General features: G+C 40.1%; 1 protein-coding gene across 2 annotated transcripts; it reads right to left on the reverse strand.

Annotated features, from left to right (window-relative positions):
- Positions 1-406: 406 nt before the first annotated feature.
- Positions 407-10,160, reverse strand: LOC128252614 (uncharacterized). Of its 2 annotated transcripts, none has more exons than XM_052980486.1 (7): positions 10,053-10,160; positions 3,846-4,328; positions 3,569-3,783; positions 2,650-3,193; positions 1,544-2,196; positions 1,338-1,484; positions 407-1,124 (listed from the first exon to the last, which is right to left on the reverse strand). In XM_052980486.1, the coding sequence occupies exons 2-7, from the start codon at positions 4,268-4,270 to the stop codon at positions 1,006-1,008; spliced, it is 2,103 nt and encodes a 700-aa protein (XP_052836446.1). In that variant the 5' UTR covers positions 4,271-4,328; positions 10,053-10,160; the 3' UTR covers positions 407-1,005. The 2 variants fall into 2 exon arrangements, with proteins under 2 accessions (XP_052836446.1, XP_052836445.1); XM_052980485.1 differs by lacking the exon at positions 10,053-10,160 and adding an exon at positions 5,458-5,854.
- Positions 10,161-10,414: the final 254 nt, after the last annotated feature.

Here is a 10,414-nt window from a genome sequence, read left to right on the forward strand (position 1 = left end):
TATTTGAACTATTCATAACTGAACAAACAAAACGAAAACTAATGTATTTTTTATGCAATTTATATGCATTGTACATGCAGGCGAAATTAATTATTTGAAACAAGTAAGCTGCCAACGATTCGTGTTAAAGATTTCGATGCAAGTAAATTGGCAACTACCAACCAGCCAGGCCAAAAAATAATACAGAAAGAATGGCACGGCTAAAGAGTCTAAGAGAAAAACGTAAGAAAAATTCGGTGTTTGTTTAAAGAATACAGAAGATATGGCAAAAAAGAAATGAATGCAACCTTAACTATTGGAAAAATATACTAAAAAATAAGTTATGATGGAAACATAGAATGTGTTTTATTTTATCTTAAGGAACCATCACTTCAGGTTTGTTTTACCCATTAAACAGTTTTTAATATCTTTTATAAAATATCATCTTTTATTGATTTTTTAATTCAATCCTTATTCAATAGGTATAAAACATCGATCGATTAAATGTCTGGAAATTCATATATGCATCAATTTTGTCTTCGTTGGTAACATTTTACAGCGGTGTAGATTTCGTTTTTTTTTAGATTAGGATATTCATAGGTCTAGCGAACTTTAAATTTATGTATGGTACAATATCAATAACGTATTCACGGGTGTTTGAGGGATCATCACAACAAAGTGCTACAAAAATGATCACAATCGATCACAAAAATTGCAAAATTATCATTGACGCCCGATGGCATATGTAAGCTTAAACTAGAGGCAACAAAATATGTATAACTAACTTGAGCTATGGATAGGCGAATTAAAGTTTATGAAACAACTATGCTATGCACTATTAAATCAACAAGCGTTGCTTTAACATTAAGCATGCCCCAGTTGGATGCTGAGGCATCACATTTAGGTACGCGTAATTATCATGACACCTCTGAGTTGTCGGTTCTATTCACAATAAGGTTTCAAATAGATCAGGTCCTTTAAACACTATATATTAAACATATAATGTCTTTCAGTTTCGCCGAATGCTCAGCACACCTTTTCAATCATTTTCACCAGTTCTTTGTACAAAATGCAGTCCCGTCCACGGGGCTTGCAGATCTCGCGATGATCGAGACGAATGCCGCAGACGTCGCCAATGCCGGGATCTGTAAACAAGAAATACATTGATTATTAGTTAAGTTTTATAAGCATTCCTTAATGCATTATCAATAATGTTGATGTAACTTTGTTATCTTCATTGTTTTCCTTGATAATGAAATGAGTACTCACTACCCGTTACTCTTTTGAAATGAATGATAACCATTTCTTTTTGTTATGATAATAAAGTGCTCATAGTCAAAAGCCTGATAAAGATTTACCCGCTGAGTCCACACCAACAATGCGGAGATACAGCACTGACATGAGCGTCAAGGCGGTCTCCACAAAGCTAAACACCTCGATTTTTAGGTGACCCAGATGATATAGTCCTGCGAATCTGCGATGTAGGTCCAGCAGGTACTTGTTGTCTATGGATAATTATTTGAATTATTATAACTGATAAGATATGTCATCTATTTAGGCTTACTTTTCTCAATCTCCAGCAGCTCTACGGATCGCGAAAGCAGCGGCGCCTTGATGCTGGCCAAATGGGAACCTCGATGGGGAACCGAGTAAAAGAAGCAGCCGCGGGCGGACCGCCAAAGGGGGGTCATCGCGGGACGACCACTCTCCCAGGCATCCACCATTAGCTGCTTGATAAAGAGCCCCCCCTTCGAGTGGCCCACATAGATGATGGGATGACCATGGCCCACGCGGTGCTGGATGAGCAGCTCGGCCATTTCCCTGGATCGCTGGATGAGGCTAGAGCGCGGCTCCTTCCTTTTCCACAGCGGTCGCCAGAGATATTGATCAGTGGTGTAGTTCAGGGCTATAACCCGCACTCCCGGACAATCCAGTGGCAGCCAATCGCCGGGCCAGCACTTTGAGTAGTTTGGATCGTTGGGCGAAGGTTTGTTCTTGCGGCTGGACTTGCGGGGCGTGGCTGGGGAGGTGGGACGGGGGCGTCTGTCCCGCCCGATGGTTCCCCCTTCCCCATTGCCATTGGCCTGCAGCATAGACTCCAATTCAGCCTGCAGAAGCTGGTTGTTGTCCTGCATCCTTAACCGGAAAGTAGGGAAGCTGTACTCGATGCCCTCGCATATCTGAATGTCTTCTGGCTCGCCGCACACATAAGCATAGCTAGAAGAAGAAAAATCAATTAATTATACCATAAAAGAGTGCAAGAGTGGGTGCATAAAAAGATTTTGCTTAAAGTTAGATTAAATTCCACTTTATGTCTTTTTTAAAAAACTAATCAACTTTTTGGATTTCGACTTTTCTTTGTAGCAAAAGATGTTGTTTCAATAATAACACCAAAAAAAAAGATGTCAAAGGTTTTGTTTCTATTTTTTCTTGAATTTTAAGCTATTAGCCATGAACAATTTCTCAGTGTAATTCCACGAATAGTATCAAAATAAAACTTATGTGGCTTAAAGATAAGGTCCTAGACTACAATTTAAAGTGACTCTTCGGTTATAGAAATGAATCTTAAGAGTAAAGGAGTCCTATTGTTAAATATTGAAGTACTTTAATACTGTCTGCGGTTGTTATTAAATTTTTGTTTTGAAGTGTAAAAAAAGCAAAGAAACTCACTCGCTATCATCGCTATCGGAAGCATTGAACTGGAAGTCCTCCGGCTGAATTGACACGGATTGCTGCAGTCGAGTCCTCTGTCGCACTGGGGCATCATCAGGGGTGTCCACGCAGCGGTTGAGGGAAGCAAACTTGGCCCTCTTCTCCCTGGGAGCCGGATGAATGGCCGCACTGCGGGAGTGACGAGGTCTCTTTGGCGGACGCACTGGCGGACGTGGCGGCCTTTCGAACTCCACCGGCTGACGATCATTCTGCCAGAGTCCTTGTTTCCAAGTATTTACCAAGGATCCATGCAGACCATGGATAAGGACAATATCCGCCCGGATGGGCTGACCCGGCGGAGGTTCCGCCAGTACATTAATGGTGCAACAGCTGGGCGCATCCGAGCGAACGCTGTAAATGGGCGGACCCTGCATCGGATTGCTGGTCGGACAGGGGGTGCAGGGCGTGGAGGGAGCACTCAGGGTGTCGGGAAGACTCTCAAGGCCATCCTGCGATTTGCGCATTTTCAGCAGCTTCAGTAATGGGCCCATGCGATTAGAAACTGTAAAGGAGAAAACGATTTGATTTCAAATAATTAACTACCACTATTTATAGGGTTCAAGGTTTGGAGGTAACAAAATATAGTTTTCTTTTGACTAATATAAACATTTGTTTTCAAATAAAAAAGAAGATAATTTAATAACTCGTTGTTTGATTAAACCATAAGGGAATTAATATCGATGGCATCCACAAAGTGTAAATATATTAAAATATTATAAATGTTATTTATAGCCAAACATTATTTATATGGTTCAATATTCGTTGAACCACATATCTCATTATGATATTTTATTAAATCCTATTAATATTATTTCTTATTAAATAAATAATGAAATTTTATAAAGTTTGACACACTTTTTCTATAAATAAGACTCACCCTGAACCGATGACAGATTTAGCGAGATGGTGTTGGCGGCAAAGGCCACCAAATTTGTGAGGGCCTGTCGGCTGGAGGCCAGATTCTGTAGAACCCTCAGCACCCGCACATCGCGAATGCCCTTGATGCCCCTGGCCACGCCATTGGCCAGTGGAAGAACCAGTCGCACCAGGATGCCGAAGACCACACGCATGCTTCCACCATTTTTGCTGTCTCTGGATGGGGATTTAATGGGATTAGAATTAGGAATAACCATTAGATTTATACCTCTACTTACGACTCCATGAGGGCACCTGCACTACTCGATCGCACCAGATCGCTGACCGCCTGCTCCTCCTCCTGCCGATCGATCTCCACCTCGTTCTCATTGTTTGTACTTTCATTGTTGGCCAGCGCTGGTGAATCATCCGCTGGCGCATTGTGTGTCACCGGGAGGCCCTCCTCCCCGCCGATGCGCATCATGGCAATGTCGCAGACGTAATGTTCATCGATTTCCTGCAGCGGTGAACCGCCTTCTTCTCCGCCTCCTTCGAAACTGGGGCTTCTGTTTCTGCTTTGGTTATTGTTCTTCAGGTTCTTAATTTCTGTGACATCGTCATCCGCGGAGAGATTGCCATTGCAGGCATATGTTTGTTGGGCAGGCTCAGATCCGCTGACAAACATTTCCCAACTTCCTGCTCGTGTATTTCGCTCCTGCTGCATTCGAAGGACTGGCTGAGGGTCAATTAGTAAGCAAACAACATGTTGCTGGCAGGTCTAGCTGCAAATTTGTGCAGAACGTAGAATTCACTGTTAATCATAGATTCATAGGGGCAATGCATCAATGTCAATGGTGGTCACTGGTCTAAGAACATTTCGGTCAAGTGCAGTTTCTCCCTCGGTTTCCTGTTCTCTGTTTTCACCACTTCAAGGAAAACAAACTGGCTAGAAATAAACCTTCACTCGTCGCTGCTCTGCAGTAAATTACTTATACGACACGTGAACTTGGTGTAATAATAGTTACAGCACGAAGGACAAACGCAGATTGTTGGCTAAAACCGAACACTTGAACAACAAATATGAAACGAAAAAAAATAAGTGAAATTTAAAGAACATATTACTCAGCTTAAACACATTGACCATTTTTAAAAGAATCAACTAGATAGATTGTCACGGCTTTTTCTATTAATAAAATATTTACTAGACTGAACTGATATATTTACATCCTAAGTTTTTTTAATAAGAGCTTACACATATATGTAATATATATATTTATTTGTTATTTAAACAATGTTTTTCAGAACGACTTACATTTTTAAGCATATTAATTTTTAAAATATTTACAAATAAGAAATAGTTATTGAAAACAAATTTCTTTAAATATAGGAAAGGCATAACCAATATGGTAAAACGAATTGCTAAATTTTACTGTTAATTGCATTCTAAGCGCTGTTTAATTAACCCTACAAAATTACCCTGTCTTCCGAAAAACAAAGGTATTTATAACGAATGCTCCCCTGCCGTTGCAATCCAATTAGATGCACAAGCAACAAATGTCAGATATATTATACTGTCGCATAATGACAGTTACGTGCGCGGCTGAAAATTCCCTTAGGCTATACGGCAGCCCAGCAAAGGTTCAAGTTGAGGGTCGCGGTATAAGGAACACGATTCTCTAGAAGGAAAACTTTCTCATTGCATTGTATTCGCTGCTATTTATAGCTAAGACAAAAATGCCGCAATATGCTGCACGCGCCTGACACTCTCAATAAAGGCAGAACCACTGTTCGTCATATGAAAGAGCATTGCAAATGCAGTGCATTGTAAGATCTTTGTGATATGTATTACGAAATTAAACAAGTTAGAATGCCAGTTATGTACAATGACAACCGCACACCCACTCGACTTACACTTGATGCCAGAGACCGGAGACCGGAGAAATGCAAACCGCGCGCTATGGAAATCTCAGCCCGACTGGGACGGCACCTTGGCGATACCATTGACGAGGCCTGGCATTTTTGCGGTTATACCCGCCCCTAGAGTACTGGCACATGCAATAGTGAAATGGAGGCAAATACTTTGGCCTGAAGTGGTCGGACAATTGTCTCTGCCTTTTGACAAATTGAAGACAACGGAAAGTTCAATTCATTTGGCACATCGTCCCTTATCGTTCATTGTTTCATTAAGTGCGACCGAATTGTCTTGTCGATTCTCTGGATGTGTTTTCTGTGCCTCAAACTAATTGGAGGTAAGTTGTCTTATCTAAATGCCAAGCCCTGATAGCCATCGTCATTATGAATTAGCCAGCCAAGTTGATTTTATGGAAATTTTTCCTAAATTAATTGAACGGGCTGAATGGTACAAGGGCCAGGCACTCTTATCTTATGCGAATTTATTTATTTTGCCGTTTCCAATTGAAGGGGGTTGTGAACTCTTTGGACAGGCAGCACTTTGTATACTTTATGGTCGCTATAAAATGCTAATGCCCAGATAAACTCAATCAAGTGCTCGCCTGTTGTTATAGCAGCCTAGGAAGTGCACTATTATATAGTTTCGTCTAGTATATGCTCAGTAAGCAGTGCACGTCAAGTAAAAGATCTTTTGGCCCCGATTATTCGAAATCAATACCTTAAATGCATTTGTAACTCATTCCTCTAGTGTGGTATTCTAAATTAAAGGTTTAAACGCTTGTATATATACATTTAAAAGAAGTGGCTCGTAACGCTTTAATGTGTTGTTGAAAGCAACCAAAAAAAAATTTTCATAACTTAAAATAATATTACAGTAATCCCTGCCACAAAAAAAATACCGACCTTAGTCATTAAAAAATATAAAATGGAATACAAATTTTAAAATTAGTAAATCTTAAATTATACGACCTACTTTTGACTTTTATTTATTTTCTTAAGCCACTAAACACAAATAAACAACATTGTGAGGCTTAGATTTAGGGAATCGCGTCAAATTGCTATACTGAACTTAAATGTAGAATACAATTTCAAGAGATAAATAAATTTTTCTCAGTATGCATTTGATTTTTTAAGGCGTAAATAGCCCTGTAAATCACATTTCTTATACCCTGGCTGCCTGAAATTAGCGCCGCTCGGCGGTAGAAAAACAGATTTCTTATCTAATGCCAATCGCCAAGAAATGCGAATATTATTGTATAATATACATTCAAATCTGAAAATCGGGAGAGCGGACACTGCAGTTGACCGTGTCGTGGTGGTCATGCTTGTGCACTGAGCAGCTTTTTTCTCGATCAGCGGTTCTGCCAACTGGGCGTATGCTTAATTCAAAGTCTGGCTGCCGACGTTACTCATTCGCCGCGTGGACTTTGGCCAGCAGCTTTTATCGTTGGTGCTCTAAATGCATTCGTTTTGTTTGTTGCTCTTTATCGAGAGTCGATGAACACGAGCGCCGAGTGTCAACACACGGTACCCAAAGGAACGGATTTGTAATGCCAGACCCAAATTTGCTATTATCGCTTGTTTATTGTTTGGGTGAGCTGGGCGCAATGCAATCTATGATGCATAATTGCTGGCCAACAAGCTGCTAAGCATGTGCACATTTGTCAGCTGGAAAATGGGCTGTTATTATGCATAATAACAGAAATTTGACTGGATTGGACTGGCCGGGGGCCAATGTTGCCCAGCATGGCACGCAAGGCGTTTGGCATGCTAATTAATTTGTCGCATGTTGCAGCCACGTGAACTGGCGAATTTAGTGACAGAGATTGCATGCTCGAACGGTCCAGTAATTCACCTGTTTGTGCAATAAACTGGAACAAATATCAGAACACATCACCATGGAATTGGTCCATGATGACATAATGTTATATAAGGTTACTCTTTAATACGCATATTTAAATTTGGATAACTGTCCGCCTTTCACCCATGAAATTTACCATAACAATTGATTCGCCGCGTTAATCAGAAAAACAATTTTCAGGTTCAAGAATTATTCACAGCGATAAGATAGGCACTTAGATTTGATTCCACTTCCACTGGGTCGTACTTGGGCAATAAAACGTCGAAATTGAAAGCTCAATAAACTTGCTGGAAAACAGCTGTCGGCCCCAAAAAGGTCAACAGCAAGGAAACAGCGGCATTATGCGATAATTAATTTCAACCCATTAATGGGTCACTGGCAGATAAGCATTGAATTGCGGAAGGCCGCTTCTTAACTGGGCCACAAGACAACGGGAAATTATGTCCAGTTTATCCTTTTGTCTTCGGCAAATCAGAAAACACATTTATTGTCCAAACAATAAAAATAAATAATGAGCCGTTTTACAACCAGCTGGAAGCTATGAAAACATATTTGGCTAATGTTCCTTATCAGCAACTTTCATTATCCAGTGCTTTGTTTGTAATAACTAATCAGAGTGTCAACTTATTTCGGTAAACAATTCAAATGATAATCATGTATTACCCAACCAAACAAAAGCATTCCCCCCAAGCTGCACATCAATTTCACTTTTGGAAATACATTTGTATAATTTCCACACGAGTTGCTTGACAACCAGCTCGAAAAACGAGTTATGCTAAGCGCCCAGTGGCAATTCATTAAGATTATGTATATCTGTATCTGCACACCATCCGATCAGGCCATACTGAAAATGTTCTGTCAGTTGATGGTGTTGCCGCTGACGATGAGGAACTGTACCGCCGATAGCCCTGACCCCCAATGACCTTGAGGGCGAGGTCTATTGGCATGTTAACCGGATTCTGACAAGCCATTCTCATTACTAATTAGCATGTTTTCCCAAAAGACTTAAACGACGTTATGGATATTAATTACGCTCCTGCATTGGGCTGTTTTGATTAAGCCTTAGCAACTATCGCCGGCCACAATTGGACTTTGGTCGACAACATGAAAATCAAGCACTCAGTAACATAAATAATTACACGGCGGGAAAAAAAAATCTGGAAAATATATCACCCACCCAAACTGTTTCTTAGTTCGCATAGCAACAATATGTTGCGGTATTTATATCTGGCATACTTATTATTAATCATGTAAATAAAATTTCAGACAGGTGTGACAAAAATAGATAAATTCATAAAACATTTAAGATTTAAAGTCATCAGATAAAACACAAGCTGTTTTTGTAAAATGAATATAACGGAATAAAGATACAAATAAACTATTTTTAACAAGGAGAGATTTATTGCTATACAGAAAACTTTAGAAATTCAATAAGTAATATATATATCATTTAATTATATTAACATGAATTGATAATGCAAGAAATCAATTGAGTCGTCAAAAACAATCAAGTCAATCAGTTCACAAATATCAGTAAGCCTCTGAAAACTATAACATGCTTGAGCAGATAATTCTATGCGTTGGTCTCTGTGATAAGAGTAGTTTCAAGCATATGAGAAATGTATTCAAAGAAGAAAGCTGTTCGTTTCAGTTTGTAATCTTGTTTATATGATATTTGTAACACGCATGGTCACAGCAAAAAATTTCCTTTGAGATTTATATTATTATATCTTGAATGTTAAGATATCTTATATCTTAGAAAATACCGTTGCCATGTTTTTTTCTCTCTGTAGCTAAGCTCCCGTTCTCCTGGTTTTTCCACTGCGGCTCACACTCTCTCAGTCTCTCAGTTGAAAACCGGCAAGATGAGAGCGAATAGCCGTTGCATTTTCTCATAGATTTCCCTTTAAGAGCGAGATAGTTCTCAAACAAAAGCTGCTGTCCACGGCGGTTTCGGGTGGTTTAAACGCAAAACAACAATGAGCGAAAACAAAACAAACACGTGGTGGGCGGGGCCAAAAGGGGTTGCGGGGGCGTAGGAGGTGTAACCCGAAGCCACCTTAACCTTCAGCATGCGTGCCCAGGTAAAAATGCCTCCAAAGAAGTAAATGAAATGAAAACGAAAACGAAATGAACCGACAAAGGAGCTATAATTTCTGAACTTTAAGGCCGCGAACGTGTTTTGAGTTCGTGATTCTCCGGTCCAGTTCCGTCCACCCCCTATATATACATTTATGGGCCGTGTATGTGGGGTGTACGATTCCACGATGAGCCAATTTGTCGAGGGAATTCGCGCACTGTATCTGTGATGAATCCATTCGCCAAACATTTGTCAGTCTCGTAACAAGTATTAATTGAATAATTCACAAAGAAAAAATACGGAATTCACACCTGTTCCATTATTATCGTTTACATTTTAATCGGCTTGGCAACAGTTATTTTTTTGGTGTTTTTGTTGCTGGTCTTGTTAATAGTTAATTTAGTTTTTGGGGGACACTATTTGTTGTTGTTTTGTTATGGTATACAAACAATATGCAACGAGGTTTAAAGAAGGGGACTTTGAGAGACAACACTTGGTGATATATTCAAGAGTTCTTTTAAAGAACTTTTCTTAATAGGCAGAACCATATATCGTACGTATATATATGTATATATATATATCACAGTAAATATGCAGTGGGTCCGACAAAGCACGCTCCCTCGCACACACACACACTCACACTCTTGAACTTACACACTCGACAACAACAAAGCTCTCGGCGGCGCTTCGCTTTAAAAGCGTAACGAACCCGACTAAGAAACAAAGCGAAAAACGCGTCCACAGCGTTTGGGCGCTCGGCGGCAACTATTGTGCTATTACAAAAATACACGCTCACGAAAAATCTCCAACAAACCCCCCTTTCCAACACAAATACATATACAATACTTATAGCAGCGGAGCTATCTGTGTGTCAACAAAAGTTTAGCAGCTGTTCGCGTTGCTAAGCTTTTCATGGGCTAAAGAGAATGATACAGCGGGTAGCCCCCAATACGTCATTACAGCTAAGAGAACAAAGAGAATTTTTTTGTATTCAAGGCGGAGCTGCCAACCCATTG

This window comes from Drosophila gunungcola, chromosome 3R (genome assembly GCF_025200985.1).
Source record: "Drosophila gunungcola strain Sukarami chromosome 3R, Dgunungcola_SK_2, whole genome shotgun sequence".
Lineage (NCBI taxonomy): Eukaryota > Metazoa > Arthropoda > Insecta > Diptera > Drosophilidae > Drosophila > Drosophila gunungcola.

What these genes read in the sequence shown, in the direction of transcription:
- LOC128252614 (XM_052980486.1), bottom strand. Translation starts at nt 4,270, where the DNA reads ATGCAGCAGGAGCGAAATACACGAGCAGGAAGTTGGGAAATGTTTGTC. An exon ending in GCAGGTGCCCTCATGGAGTC is followed by an intron (nt 3,784 to 3,845) that starts GTAAGTAGAGGT and finishes ATCCCCATCCAG; the next exon opens with AGACAGCAAAAATGGTGGAA. An exon ending in TCCGATAGCGATGATAGCGA is followed by an intron (nt 2,197 to 2,649) that starts GTGAGTTTCTTT and finishes TTCTTCTTCTAG; the next exon opens with CTATGCTTATGTGTGCGGCG.